Consider the following 19,212-nt stretch of genomic DNA (forward strand, 5'->3'; position numbering starts at 1 on the left):
CCCAACCGCAGGCCGGGGCCCGGGCCTCCTGCTCCTCCTCCTTCTCCTTGGCCTCCTCCTATCCTGTCAGCCGCAGCCGGGCTGCCAGCTCCAGCGAAGAGGAAGAGGAGGGCCCGCCACTGCAGCCAGGGGCGCAGAGTCCGGCCTACCACGGCGGCCGCTCCTCAGGCAGTGAGGAGGACCAAGACGGTGAGGGCAGTCGCCCCTGGAGGAGGCCGGGGTTCAGGTCTGGAAGCGCCCTATTGGATCAGGACTGCAGGCCGGATAGTGATGGGTTAAATTTGGGCAGTATGGACTCAGCAGGGGTGGTCAGGAGCCCTGAACCTCCAATCTCTCCAAGAAGAGGTCTTAGCGAAGAGGGACCTCGGGAGTGGGGTAGTGGCTTGCAGCCCTGTGATTCGGGCTCCCAGGAGGGCTTTCGGCCTACGTCGGACACTGTGGGAGGAGCTTTCCGTGTAGCCAAGGTGAGCTTTCCCGCATACCTGGCCAGCCCTGGGGGCTCTCGCGGTAGCAGCCGCTATTCCAGCACCGAGACCCTCAAAGATGACGACCTGTGGGCTGGCCGGGGTTCTGGGACCTGGGGGTTGTACCGCTCTCCTAGCTTTGGAGCGGGGGAAGGTCTCCTGCGGCCCCAGGCACGAAGCCGAACCAAGGGACCTGTGGGCATCACCAGGGCCTTAAGGGATGGAGTATTGGAGCCGAACAAGAGTAGGCAGCAAAAGTCCCTGTCAAATCCAGATATCGCCTCAGAGACCTTGACACTTCTCAGTTTTCTGCGCTCAGACCTTTCTGAGCTGAGAGTCCGAAAGCCCAGTGTGGGACCTGGAAGCAGCCCCCTAGATGGCAGGGACTCAACCTCAGTAGGTGGCCTAGTGGAGCAACTTGAGCCGGTGCCCTCCCAAGCCCCAGCATCACCTGGCACCCGCCCTACGCTCAAGGACTTGACAGCCACCCTGAGGAGGGCAAAGTCGTTTACCTGCTCTGAGAAGCCGGTGGCCCGGCGTCTACCCCGCACCAGTGCCCTGAAGCCCAGCTCCTCTGAGCTCCTGCTAGCAGGCCTTGATGTTGAGGAGGATCCACTGCCACTTGTGGTCCAGGATCAATATGTACAGGAGGCTCGTCAGGTTTTTGAGAAGATCCAGCGCATGGGTGCCCAGCAGGATGATGGAAGTGATGTCCCCCCTAGAAGTCCTGACTGGGCAGAGGACATGACTCGAGGGCAGCGGTCTCAGGAGGAGCTCTCAGGACCTGAGTCCAGTCTGACCGATGAGGGCATTGGGGCAGACCCTGAGCCTCCTGGTGTAGCCTTTTCCAGCCTGGGCACGGCAGGGGTGTGGCGACCTCTTTCTTCATCCTCTGCCCAGATGAACCACCATGTCTCTGGGGCTGAGGACAGTCTGGGTGGGTGGGCCCTCATGTCCCCTGAGACCCCTGCCACACCAGGTGCTCTCCGGAGGAGACGCAAAGTCCCACCTTCAAGCCCAGGTGGGACTGAACTGAGCAATGGGGAGGCAAGTGAGGCTTACAGGTCCCTGAGTGACCCGATTCCACAGCGCCACTGGGCTGCCACCTCTGAGGAGCCCTCTGGGTTCTCTGTGGACAGCAACCTCCTGGGTTCACTGAGTACCAAAGCAGGGCTTCCAGTAACCCCAGCTGTGGACGAGGGCTTGACCAGTGGCCACAGTGACTGGTCTGTGGGCAGTGAAGAGAGCAAGAGCTATCAGGAGGTCATTCAGAGCATTGTTCAGGGGCCTGGTACTTTGGGGCGTGCAGGGGAAGAGAGAGTTGCTGGCAAAACCCCCAAGAAGAAATCTCTGAGTGATCCCAGTCGTCGTGGGGAGCTGGCTGGGTCTGGATTTGAGGGTCCTGGAGGGGAGCCCATCAGAGAAGTTGAACCCATGCTACCTCCATCTAACAGTGAGCCTACCCTTGTGGAGCAGAGGGCAGAGCCAGAGGACCCTGGTCCTGCCAGGAGTCGGGCACAGTCTGAGAAGGCTCTACCCAAGGCACTACCTGAGTCCTCCACTGCCCACCATGCCTTCCACCTTGACCCCAAGCTGGCTGACATTCTATCTCCTCGGCTTATCAGACGAGGTTCCAAGAAGCGCCCAGCCCGGAGCAGTCACCAGGAGCTCCGAAAAGAGGAGAGAGATCAAGACCAGACTGGTGTCCTGTCTCAGGCCCGGCCCTCCTCCAAACACGTTCGCCATGCCAGTGTGCCTGCCACCTTCACGCCCATTGTGGTGCCTGAGCCCCTGACCTCTGTGGGCCCCATTGTGGCTGTGACAGAGCCTGTGGGCCTCCCTGCCCAAGCCCACCCCACATTGCAGGCACCATCACTTGAGGATGTCACCAAGCAGTACGTGCTGACTCTCCACTCTGGTGAGGTCTCTGCCCCAATGCCTGTGGACCTGCCCTGCTTGACTCCTGTTGCACCACCCTCTGCTGAGACCAGGCTCCCTGAGGCCACCCGGGTCCCAGATGAGTCTGCCTCTGCCATCAAGGGTTGCCGCAAGCCACAGGTGGTGAGTCCTTTTTGTGGGGAGGCCTTCGGTTGGGGCTAAAGGGAGACCATCAGCACTGATTTGGGCAGTAACTTTTTTGCAGGTACTCACTGGCCAGGTGCCCAGGTCCAAGGGTGTTTATAAGTTTCAGGCAGTTCTAAGTGTGTTAATGACACAAGGCTCTGTCCCATGGAGGCCCTGAAGAGGCTTCAGGCTCTGCTGGTGCTAATGTCAAAGGTTCTTGTCTTCTCCAAGGTGTCCTGGTAATGATTATAAAGGTTCTTAGTGAATCTTTTGAGTGTTTTCAGAGACTGTCTTTGTGAGATTCCTGTGTGGGTTCTTTGTTGTAAATACATGAAGGTGTGAGTGTGGTGGTGCACAGCACAGCCTTAGTTCTTTCTCTGAACCTGGCTGCCCAACTGTTGGCCAGACCCCTTGTAGGATGTTTAGGCACAGGGGCCACCACTGGCATGTGTTTGCCCTTCCTCAAGTGGTTTCTGTGTCTGGTCAGAATGTCATTGTGCTGCCCAGCTGGCAGTCAGGGAGATCAAAGGCCTTACTTTATGGAGGGGAGCGGGATTCTGACCTCAGCCCCATCCAGCTGTGTAACATTGGCTTTTCTTGTGATTTAGACCCCACTCCACCCATCTTTGTAAGATTGGGTCAGGAGGGATGTAGACAAGATGGTGCCTTTGTTTTCATCCAGCTGCTTCTGTGCAGATATGAGGCAAATCTGTATTTGAGTTGGGGCACTCGGGGGCCTGAGTTCTGACAGCCTGCTTCTTCAATTAGAGGAGCTTCTAGAGGGACACTGCTAGGGAAGCGGGGAGTCAGGAGGGCTTCCGCTGAGGCAGAGCTACAAGGGCCCCTCTGAGAGGTTGGGAGAGGCTCCAGCCACCAGTCAAGAGTCTTCTGGCTTCCATGGTTCTGGATGGGGACCCTGGTCTCCCATCCTACCTGCTTCTATCTACTCTCTACTGTACCCCTTTCCTAGTGACTCAGATATGACCCCATAACCACCAGGCCCCTTGCTCTGGGTTCTCACTTTCCCTGGAGCTCTCACTTCTGTCTTTTGGCTTCACTTGTGCTTGGGTTTTGGGTGGTGGGTTTAGACTGAATCTAGATGGCCTGTACCCTGGCACCTGTGTTGGAAACCAGATTTGAGGCTCTTAAGTTCTGGGCTGAGTTCAGGGATTACCTGGGTTGTTCTGACTGCAGCTTTCTTCCCACTCTGTCCCTGACTGAGAAGCCTGGAAACCCTAAACCCTGGACTAATTTGGTCACTCCCATTCCCAGCACTCCTCTCACATTCCCTCTGAACTCCCTTTCCCTTTGTTTCCTTCTCTTCAGCTCTCTCGCCCTGATCCTGGCTCTGCTGCTCTTCGTGGAGGCTGAAGCCAGAGTCAGCAGACTGGGAGTAGGGAGTAAGGGAATTTAGGGTATGTTCATCCTTCTGAGATCCTGTTGGAGAAGCTTATGTGGCCATATACTAGTGCCAGTTCTGTCTTTGGAAGATGGTGGGGGAGCATGGGCAGCTCCTGCCAAGAGTCCTCTCTCCAGCTTCCTGTCCCATGTTTTGATCTCCTGTAGGAGTTCTGAGCTCAGCTGAAGGAGAGAGCAGGGGTGAATCAGGAGACTTAGGGAGCTTGGGTATATAGGATACCCCTAGGAGGAAGCATTGAGCCCACAGAGGAGGTGAGAGTTTTTGCAGAACTGGCTCCCTCCTACTTTTTATCACATTCCTCTGTCTGCTCTCCCCCACCTTGGGGGCTGAGTTGGAACAGATCTGCCATAATACAGTCTTCTCCCTGTTGTGGATGGAGGCTTTCCCTGGCCTCTAAGCCTTTGCCTGCTCCAGTCCTCCCACTTTTCCAGTCCTGGTTTGATGTCCCCTCTTACCTCTTAGGGGAGAGAGCTGGTGAGTCTATAATTAGAAGAGCAGAGTTGGAGCCTCAGCTGCAGATCCCTGTAAGGCCTAGGATCTGTCATATGCCTGCTCTTTGCTTCACTTTCCCCTTCTGTAAAATGGGGGCAAAGTCCCTGCCTGGCAGACTTTTGTGGGTGAGGGGGAGGTATGATCATTCTGTCCCTAGAAGCAGGAGAGAGTTAAAACCAGAGCCACTGCCCTAGCTGCTTCTCAGTGACCACCTTTGGCCCTTCCTCTGTTCCTCTTACCCCCACTGGCACAGGCCTCTGTGTAACCTGGTAGACTGATTTAGGCTGAGTCTCACATTCATCATCCCCCGGTTCCCCACCCTCTCATAAAGTCTGAAAGTTCTCCCATCTGCTATCCTGACTCGCTCCTGCTGTCCTCTTCCTTCTGGCTCCAGAAGACGGGGAGCAGCTGCCCACACCCTCCTGCTGGCCTCCCTTGAGGAGACAATGTTCCCTTGTCTGGGGCCTGGGGCTCCAGTCACACTCCTTGTGCTGTGGGTGGAGATGGTATAGTGTGGGCTCCAGAATGAGAAGGAACAAGAAGAGCAGCCACATTTTTCTTATGGGGCAGAAACCAATGTGAACCCAGCCAGGGGCTACAGGAGAACCTGAAGGCAAACGAGACCCCAGACTCACACTCAGGCTGTAGGGAATCTCTCCCAGCCTGGAGCCCATAGTTACCCTCTGTGTGACGTGGTCCTATCTCTGGAGACATGGACACCAGGCTTGACTCAGCCTCTGACGCACTCGGGACTTGGCAGAGTCATCTTTGGGCTTCAGCTTTGCCATCTGTAGAGTGGGAAGATAGACCACTTAGTTGCTCAGTGAGGCTCTGGAGGAAGGGCTTAACCTGCAGGATGGTCCAGAGAAAGGGGAGGAGTCAGAGACACAGCTGGAGGGAAAAGAAAGGCAGCTCTGCAGTGGCTGTAAAGACTGAGGACCCCAGTGAAGGAGAGCAGCTTTTGGTCACCTAGTCTATGAACTAACTTTGCAGATCTGCAGTCTGGCCCTCCCTGCTGCCCTTCCCACCCTGCTGGTTTCCTCTACTTAGGTCCAGAGAATCCTGGCTGTAACTCCTCATGGCAGACTTCCACCACTCTGGCCTTAGAACAGAGTCCTGTAGTCCATTTTTGCCCTCAGGTACCTAGTACCCAGTTGATACATAACATCTGTGGCTCAGAAACAGGAAGTGACTTGTCTCAGAATCAGATGGATGAACTCATGGAACTTCAGCATACTGGAATAGTGATAACCATGGCTGACATTTATAAAGTGCCTACTATATGCCAGACAGTGTTTTGTCTTAAAATGTGAAAGCTTGGCTACCTTATGGTGTAGAATTGGGCTTATGGACTGTTGGAGCCACTGTGAATTCTAGCATATCATTGTCTTATAGTGAAGGGATCCAAGAGGTCCCTGTTCTCAGTGGAATCAGTCTGCCATCTGAGAAGGGGGCACAAGTGGTGGAATCCGGGGCATCCCTATATATCCCCAACATCCTCGACACTATTGTTATAGTTATTTAATTCACCAGAGCCTAGGGTTGAGGTAGGAAGAACTTTGAGACCCAGAAAGGGAGAAGGCTGGGCCCAAGGTCACACAGTACAGCTTGGCAAAGCCAAGCCTGAGCATCAAAACCATGGCTTTGTTCCTTCCTCTCCCCTGCCAGCAGACATGCCACCAACCTGCCTGGCTTGCCCAGCCAACTCCCTGCCTTCCAAGCATCTCCCAGGTGTAGCTCTTCCTATCACCTTTGTTTTCACCCCTTTGGCAGGGAGCTGTGGGGGGGGGTCTCTCCTTCCCCTCCTTGCTCTTTGCCGTGATTTTTCCATGGAAACTGGTTCTGCCGGGAGGGGCTGAGGCAATTAGGACAGTTGGAATCCTGAGCAGTACCAAATATCTATAATTAAATGTCTTGTCACCCAGCAGGAGGATGAAATGGGGGAGGACAGGCAGCAAGGCTGTCCCTTTCCTTTATTTATTCCCTGCCTCCCTCCTTCCCAAGGGCCCTGGGGTGTTGGGAGGAGTGCTGTCCAGGAATGAGTCCCATCTTGCAGGGAAGGGTTGGGGGATGGACTGACTGGAGTGTGACATTTTTCAGCTCCACGTTTCCAGGACCAGCTGGGTTTGGGAGGCTGTTGCTAATCCCATCCCTAGTCCCCCGCTCCTCAGTGTAGGGATTTACCCCTCCTGCTTTCCTCCCTCCTATCTGTGATCTCTCTGGCTGCACAGCATTGGGCCACCTGGGAGCGGAGCTCAGAGAGTTTAAGAATCTAGAAGCAGTCCTGTGAGATTTAGGATGTTAGCCTAGGGGTTGGCAGAGGAAGCTCCCTGGAGCAGGCTCTTCCTGGGCTTGGCTTTGAAACCTTCAAGAAGGGTTCTAGGGGCGGGGGGGCATAGTCTAGGACTGGGAAAGAGCAGGGCCGGTTGTGTGTGGTATGTTTTTTTCAGAGACTTAGGTGGCCTTAGATAGGGCAAAGTGAAATGCATTCATCTATTGAACAAATACTTAGCACCTATATAGGTCAGGTACTCTTCTATGCCTAGGGATGCAGCAACTTGCAAAATAGAGGCGGCTCTCATGGTGCTTCCAGATTAGTGAGGTTACCTGCTTGGAAATTGAGAGTCTGTGTGTCAGGGAACTAGAAAAGCCTGGGTAGAAAAATAAAGGATACAAGAGTTGAGAACGACAGAATAGGGCACTGGAATTTGGATTAAGGAATCTGGAAAGGCCTGTCTGAGGAGATATCTACCTAAGCAGAGGCCTAAAGAAGTAAGGAAGCAAGTCAGGTAACTGGTTGATGAGCATTGTGCACAGAGAGGAACAGTGAGTGCAAAGGCCCTGCCTGAGATGTTTGGGGAACAAATTTAAGAGTAGTGCACAGAGCTGAGCAGTGGGAGATCAGAGATCAGAAAGATAAGAGAGGGTAGAGGTGGACCAGCCGGTGGGGGAGCTCCAGGGCCAGTGGAGGACTTTGCATCTACTCAAAGGGTGAGAGGCAGGCACTGTTGGAGGGCTCTGAGTAGAACTGTGACCTGAGCTGAGCTGTGCTGTGTGAGGGTGGACTATAAAGCACAGAGTAGAATCCTTGAGGCCAGTTAGGATGTCACTGGCGAAATCCGGGCAGGAGATGATGGTGGCATGGGCCAGGGCAGAGGTGGTGGGATGGTGGGTTACTTTTTTGGTTGTTTTTGTTTGCTGTACTAGGCATTGAATCTAGAGCCTTTGCACTGAACTATGCCCAACCTTTTTTGTTATTTTTATTTTGAGACAAGGTCTTACTGAGTCACTAAATTGTCCAGGTGAGCTCAAACTTGTAGTCCTCTTGCCCTCAGCCTTCTAGAGTGCTGGGATTACAGGCATGCACCACCATTCTTGGCCAAGGGTAATGGGTTACTACTATAGCTCAGAGGACTGTGAAGGGCCCAGACTCCTAGTGGTAAACACAGAGCTACTGCCATTCCCAAGGCTGGGCAGTGTGTGAGGGGTCTTAGGATAGGAAGGGAGAATGACAAAGCTCCTGGAATTGACTGGGGCAGTGGGCTGCCCTGGCCACCCCAGCAGAGGCTTGTCCATTGAACTGGGTACACATATACGCTCACATATGAGCTCTGACCTGAGGGATATCCACATTCCCAGGCCATGGCCCCACAGAGTTCCCACTGAGCAGAGTTGGCAGAGATGGTGGTGGTAGGGTGGGGGATGGAGAGCCCATGTTTCCCAGAAAGGCTTGCAGCCCTGGCGCACTTGTTGGGAAATGTGCCCAGGCAGCCTGGCGCCTTGTTGGTACACTCTGAAATGGGGGCCCCAGGCCCCCTGGGATGCAGGAGCCTATTGGAGCCAAGGTTCTGGGTGGGAGTCTACCCTCCCACACACACCCCTGTACATCTCAGCCCTCAGGGCGTCTGGGGCATTCCAGGTAGAGAGGACACAGAAAGTGCCAGGTTACTCGGCTATGAGCAATGAGTTAGCCCAAGCCCATGAAACGCAGGGACCTGAGGTCACAACCAGGCTATCTGAGCCCTCACAGGGGCTTTCAGGACCCCCCTCCAGGAGCTGTGGGGTTCACTAGGTGGGGTGTCCTGGTAGAGCACATGGAGCACCATGCTAGGGAATCAGGAGACCCGGGATCCAGCCTAGCCTCACCAGTTCCCTGCTGTGAGGCCATGAGTGAGTCCTTTCTCTTCTCAGAGCCACAGATCTCTCCAGGCTCTCTGACCCCAGAATCCAGCCTCCTTCCAGAGCTGCTGGGAGGGCAGCAGCTGTCCTGAGCAGGATCTCCACTTTCAGACCAAAGTGCTGGCAGGCTGGGCCTTAGGCTACTGACACCTGCTCAGAGTGGTGCTGCTCTAGGGTTCTTCCCTTCCACTCCCACACACAGGGTCTTTGCTTACACTCATGGCTGGCTGTGGTGCTCACTCTGAGATCCTGTCACCAGAAGTGGTGATGTTGCTGTGCATGGGACATTCAAACTTCCCTGGCTTGTTTCCAGGGAAGTCACCAGGCTCTAAAACCCTGCCCTGGTAGGGAGAGGGTGTAGAGGGACATAGAGGGCACCTGAAGAGGGAAAGATGTGGGTTGGCTTCAGAGGCTGGGGATGCTGATGGGTAGTATATTAGCTCCCTATTGCTGCCATAGCAAATTACTGTACTTTAGTGGCTTAAAACAACACAAATTGCTTCTTTATGGTTACTGAGGTCAGAAGTCTGAAGTGGATTTCACTGGGCTAAAAGCAAGGTCCCCTTCTAGAGAGGAAAATCAGCCCCCTTGCCTTTTCCACCTCCTGGTTTGTTGGAGACACTCCAGAGTTTGTGGTCTCTTCTCCCATTTTCAAAGTCAGATGCATAGCAGTGATGGCAAACATTTCAGTGCTTTCAGTAATACAAACAGCCTGCTGTGGCACACATGCCATAGGTTCACTAACTCTGGATAGTGTCTTCAGATCCCTCCTGTCTCCTCCTATGTACCCTTGGGATTACAGTGGGCCCACCTGGATAACTGAGGATCTTTAATGACATCTGCAAAATCTCTTTTGCTATATGAGATAACATATTCAAGAGCTGTCAGGACTGGGACACAGACATTTGGGGGAACTATTATTTTATCTACCTGGGACCAGCTCTTACCTTCTGAGATCCAGAGTCTCCAGTATGTGCTGGGCCTGGGCCTGCTGCACTTACCCTGCCTTTGTTTCTTTCCATGGTCCTTTGCTATTCATTCATTCAGCAGCCAACCACTGAGTTCCTTGATGGCCAGTAGGGACACACAGGGAAAGCGTGGACACCATCCTTGCTTGCCAAGAGCTTTCAGCAAAGGTCCTGAGATGGGTGAGGCCCAGAAGGAGGCTAGTGGAGCAAGGACAGGAGTGCCAATGGGTCTTCTGGGGATGGGCTGGCTTCCAGAAGGGGATGGCCCAATGCTGACTATACATTGGGGTATAGCAGCTCCCAAGGGGAACAGTTAGCAGGAAAAGTCAGAGTCAGGGCAAGCAGGAAAGATAGGGGCCCTAGGGAGCGGTCAGATGTCATGTGTCCCCATCTTGGCCCATACTGGGTGTTTAAACCTGAGCCTTTGTACTGAGTTACATCCCCAGCCCTTTTATTATTTTTATTTTGAGTTGCTAAGTTGTCCAGGCTGGGCTTGAACTTCCAATCCTCCTACCTTAGCCTCCCAGAGTGCAGGAATTACAGGTATGCACCACTACACATGGCAGAAGTTGCATCGTTGCCAGGCCATCCAAGCCAAGGTGCACATGAAAAGGAGCTCCCTGTCCTCCAGGATAAGCACTTATAGACTCCCCTGAATCTGTAAAATGGGAACATTCCACAGAGGATTATTGTTAGGATGAAATGAAGTCATGCCAAGATGGCTTGGCACATAGTAAGCATTCAGGAAATTATTAGTTCCTCCCATCATAACAGTTGCTAAGAGTCTTACCTTTTTCTAGCCATAAAACAAGATAAAGCTCAAGACAGGAGGGCAGGTTGGAATCCTGGCTATATCTGGGTTGGGCTTGTGTCTCAGTGGTCTGGGTCTTTGGAAATAGGGAGGAGAGAGAGGGACCAAGTAGCAGGGAGCTACACTTCCACTGCCCCCATCCAGCTCTTTCTCTATTTGTGTTGCCACCAGCCCCAACCTAGAACTTGTTTAAAGATGTTTCAGCCCATTTGGGAGGCAGAACAGGTGGAGCTCAGACACTCTGCTTCCCATTCTGGGCTTAGAGCCCCTCTGCAGCAGAGAGTTGGAGAATCTGTGTACCTGGCCAGAATCTAACTCCATTGCTGGGTGATAAATCCCATATCATTGGGCCTCATCTCTGAGCCTCAGTTTCCTGCTCTGTAAATTGGAGATGAGAAGGAGTTACTACAAGAGCAAAGAAGTCATTCTTCTGGTACTTTCAGCTCAGGACCCTGGGTCTAGACAGCACCCAAATATATGGCCACTTAGTATTTGTTTTTGAGATTGTCACTCTAACTCTAGCATTCTGTGGTTTCAAGACAAGGGTCTGAATTTTTTTCCCAAAGTCCAGACTCTTTAGCTTGATTTTGCTCGTGATTTTGAGATCATTACTTTCTCAGTTCTGTTGCCTGTTGTCCTGAGATCTTGGAGCTGGGGAGAGACGAGGCAAGTCCTGGGCCAGTGGTAGAGCAATGGGGGCTGTGGTGGCTGGGCCAGCTGAGGGAGCAAGTGCAAGGTTGGTGTCTGTTTCCTGTTTACTGGTTCCCAGAGGTTGATCTGGCCCTGCTTCTTGCAGCACTGTGGAGTAGGAGGGAAGGAGGCTGCACTCCTGGCTGCCCGCCAGCCCCACAGCAGTCCTCCTGGGACAGCTGAGACCCCACTCCTCACCCCCTGGACAAACATTCAGTGCTTTCCCAGGACAGGGTACTGGAGGTTAAGGAGCAGATGTGGAAGGAAAAGGGTGGGAGGATGGGAAGGGACCCCTCCCCTCTTAAAAGCCTTGCCCACTCCATCTTTCCTGGCTGCTCATACATCACTGAGGTCTTGCTCCTTGTTTCTCTCCAGCCCCCTCAGTCTCTCTTTGTCTTCTAGGTTGGCCTGGTGATGAGATGTCAAACTTTTTGGCAGGCCAGGAGAGCAGGAGGAAAAAGACTAGGTCCTTGAATGCTAGGATGGTCCACCTAGACAGACCCTTAAACACCAGCCACGTACTCTAACCACCTCTCACCTCTGCATTATTAGGATGGGGAAGCTGAGGCCCAGCCAGGGAAAAGGTTTGCCAAGGCCCCACAACAGTGGACCAGACTCAGAAATCTCTGCTGTGCTCCTAACTGTTGCTCCAGCCCCACACTTGAACTGCTGGGTAGAGGAGGCCGCTGAGAGTTCTTCAGAGTAGGTGACATGGTTTACTAGGCATCTGAGGAAATCATTCTAAGCCAGGGAAGCGAAGGAAGCTGCTGTATGTGTCAAAGGCCAGGAGGACATAGACGTCTCGGTTTGATCAGAGCACACAGACAGAGGCTGTGTATGCAGGACCCAGGCTGAAGGCCTCAGTGTTCAGCTGAATGGCGTGGGCAGCGGGAGCCATGGAGGAGAATGAGCTGATTCGCCCACTAGAAACCATCTTCGGTGCAGTGATGGATGGTCAGACTGTGGGAACAGGGAGATGAAAGCCTGGGCTCCGGGAAGCAAATGCCGTGCGGACCTTGCCTTGGAAGGGGTCCCCAGGGAACAGGCAAGCTCCACGTGCCATCCCCAGTGGACCTTCTGTGGGAGGCCTGATACAGGGAGCACTGGACAGAGGGAAGGATCAGGCTGTGCTGCCTTGCTGCCTCTGACTTAAGACAAGTTACTCTGCATCGTTTTCCCCACCTGTGAAGTGGAATCCCAGATGTGGTTCCAGGATACACGGGTGCTCTGAAGCTGGGATGGGGTGGAGTAAGACTGGTGGGCAGACTGCAGGCAGCCTTGCTCACCATGTGCACGATGGGTCCTGAGGTGAGAGGCCAAGAACCCTTTCGATGCTGCTTCCTAGACTCTTGGGACCAGGGCTGTGCTGAAGAGAAGTAGTGCCGGGGCTGTAGAGAAAGGAGCAATTTAGATTGGGGGCCTGATCGGAACCTGTTTCCCCATTAGGTGCCTAAGAACCCTCCAGGCTTCTTGCTGTGTCAGGGCCTCTCCTCTCCCCTTTTACTGGACCAGTCACTTCCAAACTTCTCCTGAAGGCCAGCAGGGCGTTGCCTGGGGCGGGTGAGGAATTTCCTGAGGGAATGGCTAAATTCAGCCCTAGCTAAAAATAGTCTGGGGCCTGGCCCCAAAGCTGGAGAGGGAGGAGAGGGAGAAGGAGAAGGAGGAAGAAGAGGAAGAGGATGAGAAAGTGGTAGGGCGGCACTAATCCCTGCCTGCCCAGCCTCATCACCTGGGCCTGGGTCTCCTTTGTCCTCCGGGCAACTACTTCTCACTCACACCAGGGCTTCTTCCCTGGGAGCTCCTTGATTTCTTCTTTTTTCTCCTCTGTCCTTGGCTCTGCTCTTGTTCCTGGATCGTGGGACCTGTGTCTCTTCTGACCCTCTGTCTCCCCACTTCCCTCTGTAAAGGTTCCTGGCCAGGTACAGGTCTCTTGAAGAGGTCTGTATAGGCTGTTTCCTGGCTTCCCAGCCCAAGTGTCAAACTGCCCCTGCCCCAGGACAAATAGCTAGTGCATTTCCGTTCTGGTTAGTGGGAACCCACATCAAAGTCTCTGGGTGTAGAGATTGCAGTGGAAGCCCCCAGGTCTCTCTGGGACCCAGTGCTTGGTTCTGGACAGGTGTCCCCACCTTGGCCAAATCCTCCTGTTGCTGGTACTCAATGGAACTTTGATATACATTTATTAAATAAATACTGTGGGAGCGGTAGGAAAAGGAGAACTGAAACCTGCCCAGGGGCTATTCTGCCCTGGGCACTACTCTGAGATTCCCCCTATTACCCACACTACCCACTTGTTGGCTCTGCCCTGGGGACCAGGCAGGTGGACCCGGGCACATGGGCAAAGGATCAAGTAACAGGTTAGTACCAATTCTGGGTAGGGCAGGAACCTGAAAGGTGAAGTGCCTAGCTCAGGTCTCTAAGCCCAATAGAAAGGTGGTATTTGAACCCAAGCTGGCCTCATTCTAAGTCTGGCAGAGTGAATTTTGCTTATTACAGAGAGATAGGGGGGAAGCAGGGGGAGAACCTTCAGAGGTGAGGTCTACTGATCAAGGGTGGATTGTCACAAGGAATAGCAGCAAAGCTCATAAAGTCTCCCTGGGGCTGGGGGTAGGTCTGAGCACATCACATGTATTAACTCAATCCTCACAACAACCCTGTAAGGAGGTCCAGTCACCCCTGTGAGCTACAGTACTGTGAAGGAGTTTACATGGGTTAGGAAAACTCAGTGAGTGGCAGAGCTGGAAGTCAACCAGATGGCCTGTCTCCATCACCCAGGCAGGACTGCCACTCAGATTCCTGGCTTTCAAGACTGCCTGGGGTGGGCATCATTATCCAGTTGGGCACACAAGGAAACAATCATCTCACAGGATTCAGTCCAGGGTCCTAGCCCCAGAAACTAGCAGATAGTTATTACATGGTAAATATGAGTTGAGTGACTCATTGGAGGAATGACCCTAGGGAAGTGAGAAGAGGGGACAGGTCAGCAGAAGGAATGAGTGTTTCATGCCTTCATGGTCCCAGTGGTTCTGTTTTTGGTGCTGGGGAACAGCTGAGGTGGGACTGGACTCCCTACTGCTGGGAAGAGCTCTATAGCCCAGGATGTTGAGAAGGTGCTGAGTTGGGCCAGGGCAGGAGAAGGGGGGTCAGGCCGGCAGTGCTGGCTCAGTCCCGCCTGCAGTATCTGGAAAGCAGATCTCTTGGGCCATGGCCGGCGTGACTCAAATGGAGACAAGAAAACCTTCCATATTTGGACAAAGAGCCCAGAGAAGCCCAGACCCATAGCCAGCCCTGGCGGACTCCCCCATTTTTGGCCTCTTGCCCTGTTTCCCTCTGGGCCCCTCACCCTGAGCCCTGTCCCATGAGTCCCCAGGCAGCACTGTGGCCCCCTCCCTCAGGCATCAGGCTACCTTCTGTGTGGCCAGGCCTGGGCTGTGGGACTTGGGAAGGCATAGTGTTGGTCTGTGTGCTCAGGGCTGTGTACAGACAGGAGCCCTAGCCTAGCCCATGGGCTGGAGGGTGGACACATACAGGAACCAACACTTACCACACTGTAGGGTAAGTTGACAGTAGTCCCCACCCATCCTGCTGCGGGCAAAGCTGGAGGTGTGCAACATATACACTCATGTACATGCATGTACACACTCACGCTCATATATACTCACACTCCTTTTCAACCTCAGCAGACTTCATACTCAGAAAAACATCTGTGCAAGTAGGAGAAGAGAGGACCTAGCCTGGAACTCCTCAGACCTTCCCTAGAGCAAGCTTTGATGTTAACAAAGTTGGGAGTAGGTAGATATCAGTTGGACAAGTAACATAAATAATTCATCATCCATCTGGATGATGTGACCTGACAAGGGTCTGGGCTGGGCAGTGAATCCCAGAATTAGGAGAGTCAGGAGAGGGCCTCAGCCCACTCCTTGCCTGGCAGCAAGCCCTAATTCCCCTGGGTGAATCCAGCAATCTGAGGACTGGGTGCTTATTGTTGGTGGACTGATTGGGCACTGACTGCACAGTACTCCTGACTTTTCTCTCTGATTTAACTCTGGGATAAGCTTCAGGTCGTAGGTCGAGAGCCAGGGTAACCTGTAAAATTCAGTTCCACCAAGGTCCATGGTGCCTGTAGGTACAGGGCTAATACTAGGCTATAAGATAAGAAGGGATTCCCAAGGAGCCAGGGATGTTCAGTGGTGCTGTGCCTGCCTAGCAAGCACAAGTTCCTGAGTTCAATCCCCAATACGAAGAAAAAAAGAAATAAAGGCTTCTGAGAACCAAGGTCATAGGAGACCAAGGAAAGGTTGTGAGACCCTGGGGAGTCTCGAAGGCCAGTCCTGAATATCTGGACTTAATCCCTGGCTGATAATTTCTGAGTTTTCAAAAATAATGGAACTTTTTCTTTAGTGTCATCTTGACCCTGAACTGTAAGCTGGCTGACCTCACTGCCTTAAGAAAAGGTAGCATGTGTCTGCCCCTCAGACCACGTCTTCCCCAGGTACCTCCACGGAACTGCCAGGATTCAATCAAAATACCTGCTGAAGGTGGACGTGGTAGCACGCCATGCTGTAATCCCAGCATCCTGGGAGGCTGAGTTAGGATCACAAGTTCAAGCCCAGCCTGGGTAACTTAGAAATTTAGTGAGACCCTGTCTCAAAATTTAAAAATAAATAAAAAAAACAAAAGGGCTGGGGATGTATCTCAATACAGAATCCCTGGATTCAATCCCCAGTAGTGGGGGGTGGGAATAGAAAACTAAGTAAAGTGCCTGTTAAGGGCAGAGGGGAACCCATACATGAAAAGAAACAGGGATGGCCTCCCTTTTGGTGTCTCAGGCTCAGAAGTGGAGCCAGCCTGTTGCCCTGGGCAGGGATGACTCTGGGGTCAGGACTTAAGAGAAGCAGGCTGATGGAGCACCCCACCTGCACGTGGGACTCGTATGAGCAGGTGATGCCTCCATCTAGGATCTCTGGAGCTGAGCTGGGCCCCCTTGATCAGGAGGACAGCCCGTCAGAGCAGTGGGAGATCCTGCCTGCCTATGACTGTGACCCAGAAAAAAAACCTTCTGAGGGAGTTAGGTGCTGCCAGCCAACTGTGCTCCCAGAAGTATACCCTTTCTTGGCCTGGCTTAGTCACACTGACCTGTGGTATATTCTCCAGAGGCCCAGGAATGATCTAAGCTAGAATCAGGAAGGACTTTCCCAGAGTTGAGAGTAAAAATAATGTGAATAAGCATGTACAGGAGGAGGCCTGAGCCCTGAGGCTGCCTACTGGAGTTTGCCCACCTCAGGCACCAGCCTACCAGCCCACCATATGTCGCCAGCCCCATTCTTTCAAAAAACAGAGGATGAGCAACAGTTGCCTAGAATAAAAATAGGTTACAGAAGCCTAAGAACCTAAGAAAGAATGCAGTGTGGCCAGGACATGATGCAGCCAGAATGTGACACGGGAAGGGAAATTTGACTCTGGTAGGTCAGCAAGGAGCAGGTCACTGAGGGTGACGGGGGTCAGCCTAACTGCTTAGACTTGATCCTCTACCCAGCCAGTTTGATGTAATGGTTAGAACAGACTGGAGCCAGGTAGAGTAGGTTCAGGTGTTGCTGTGTGACCATGAGTAAGTGCTTACCCTCTCTGTGGCTCAGTGCATGCACTTGTAAAATGGACAGAATGATGATGGCACTGATTATAGAGTTGTTAGGAGGATTGAATGTAATAATGTCTGGTGGCTGGGCTGGGGATAAGTTGGAAGCCCCAAAGTGAGTTGAAATGTAGTAGTTTCTTCTAGCGGAGGAAGTTCCCAGGGATGGAGAAAGCAGATGGGGGTGGTGGTGTCTCTGACAGTGTCCTAGAGAATCATCTGGTAGGAAGATGAGCTGAGTTCCCTGAGAGAGGCATCTGTCCAGGGGAAGGAGGCTCAGCCTACAGGGTGGGATTGGGCCTGAAGTAGGAATCCAACAGTTCTGGGCAGAAGGGGTGGGAGCCAGGCCCCTCTCTCCATGCATGGTGGAGCAGGGAGGACTTCCTGAAGAAATGTCCCCTGTGAGATGGCAGTGTCCAAGAGTGGACCAGTGAGGAAACCAAAGGCAGTCAACACAATGGCTCCATCCACACTCTAGTTCCAGGGCAGCACCCTGTTCTTTGCAGCAATTTGCATCCAGTGGGAGCCACCTTGGGACCTGGTCCTGTGTTCAGGCTGGGAATGCAGGGCGGTGCCAACCAGAATAGCAGAGGATGAACGACAAGGCTGGGGCAGTGATGCCCTGAGGTTAGGGGAATCCAGAAGTCCTCCCAGGAGAGGAAGAGCAGTGAAGGGCACAGAGGCAGCTCACAGTTGAGACACAGAGTTGGAGCCCACAGCAGTTTAGATCATAAGGTGATGGGGGGCAGTGCTACGGATAAAACCCAGGGCCTATAGCACAGTAGGCAAGCTCTCTACCACTCTTCCTCCACCCAGGAAGTGGATTTAAAAAAAAAAATTCAATTCACTATTTTGAATAGATAATCTATTCATGTGGTTATGAAAAAAGGATAAAAAGTCTGCCTCCCACCCAGCTGCTTGTTCCCTCCCCTGCCCCACTCCAGGATAGCTAGGTGCTGGGTTTCTGTGGATCTTTCCTATCTGAAATATCAGCCAGTGTCCCCCAGGTTCCGCACAGGTGGCAGCACATGATACACTGCTCTGCCCCTTGCTCTTTGCACATTAGTGTCCCATGCAGAACTTACCTTTTCAGTACTTTGAGGGCTCCCAATCTCTTTTCTGTGCTACATGCTCTTCAACTGAGTAAGTGCCATACTCTATGGAACCACATGGTAAAGTGGATCTGGATTATTCACAGATTTTTGCTGTTACACACAGTGCTACAGTGAACAAATTTCTTCTTTTCTTTTTTCTGTACTGGCAGTTAAACCCAGGGCCTTCATACTGAGCTACATGCCTAGCCCACTTCATTCTTTTTCTTTTTTTGTACCAGGGATTGAACTTAGTACCTTGTGCTTGCAAGCATGGTGCCACTGAGCTGAATCCTCGGCCCTCATGCATTTAATTTTGAAATGGGTTCTCAGTGAATTGCTAAGTTGTCCAGGCTGGGCTCAAACTTGTAATCCTCCTGATTTAACCTCCCAGAGTGCTGGGGTTAGGCACACCCATCTCAAGCTTTTCATGTATACATCATTTTGCATGGAAGTCACTTCTTAGGAGTGGAATTGTTGAGACAAAGGGTGTGTACATCTCCAGCAGCATGGAAGAGGTGGTTCCCCATAATCTCACCAGTTCAGACCTTTGCAAAATGATATCTTGATGCATTTTAATTTGCACTTACACTGAGCAAGGTTGAGCATCTTGTCCTGTATCCAAGAAACACTAGATTCCTTCTTTTTCTAGTGGTTCAGTTCTTTTGTCCATTTTTCTGTTGATTGTTGGCTTTTGGTTTTATCTGTTTCTAGGAACTCTTTAAATATTTTGAGGGAGATTAGCTCGTTGTCTGGTTTATGAATTACAAGTATCTTTTTGATTTGTCAACTTGACTTCTGACTTTGTTATAAGTAGTTTTGCTATAGAGGAGGTTTTATTTTTATGTAGTGTAATTTATCAAGCTGTTATTTTATAGCTGCTGGATGTGGAGTCATAGTTAGAAAGCCTTTCCCACTCCAAGACTGTAAAGCAATTCTATGTTTTCCTCTGGTATTTTATGTTTTCTTGTTTTGTTTTACACTTAAATCTTTGATCTCTTTGGAATTTATCCTGCTGTGTAGTGTGAGTTAGGGCTCTAACTCTGCTTTCTTTTTCCCTGGGTGGCTGATGTTTAAGCTGAAGAATGACTTGGTTACAGTTGTAGTATCTTTCTGGCGTGGGTGGGAAGGTCAGCAGAAGGGAGTGAGGCTCTGGCTGCTGAGGGTCAGTGGCAGAGGGACTAGAAGGAGCTGCAGTGGCACCTGTGGTGGCATTTGGAGTGGGGCCAACATTCCCAAGTTCTTCATCTGTGACTTTGGTCAAGTCCTACCCTCTCCCTGGGCCTTGCGTATCATAGGTAGAAGGGGCTCTGGACATCACTGTGATCCCAGGGCTGCCTGTGGGGAGGATGGTATCCTAGAAGTGGGCTAGGAGGGTAGCTGTGTATCTAGCCCCCACTTGGG

The 19,212-nt window shown here is 52.3% G+C and overlaps 1 protein-coding gene across 1 annotated transcript in view; it reads left to right on the forward strand.

Moving 5' to 3' along the window:
* Positions 1-2: 2 nt before the first annotated feature.
* The window catches only part of Arhgef17 (Rho guanine nucleotide exchange factor 17), a gene marked incomplete at its 5' end in the record, with an annotated part of 57,389 nt that continues 38,179 nt past the window's right edge, over positions 3-19,212 (forward strand). The window contains one exon of the mRNA XM_010603342.2: positions 3-2,525. Coding sequence (XP_010601644.1) covers positions 3-2,525 — 2,523 coding nt within the window. The remainder of the gene's footprint in view (positions 2,526-19,212) is intronic.

This window comes from Fukomys damarensis, unplaced genomic scaffold (assembly GCF_012274545.1).
Source record: "Fukomys damarensis isolate Sample0158 unplaced genomic scaffold, DMR_v1.0_HiC HiC_scaffold_16, whole genome shotgun sequence".
NCBI classification, from domain to species: Eukaryota; Metazoa; Chordata; class Mammalia; order Rodentia; family Bathyergidae; genus Fukomys; species Fukomys damarensis.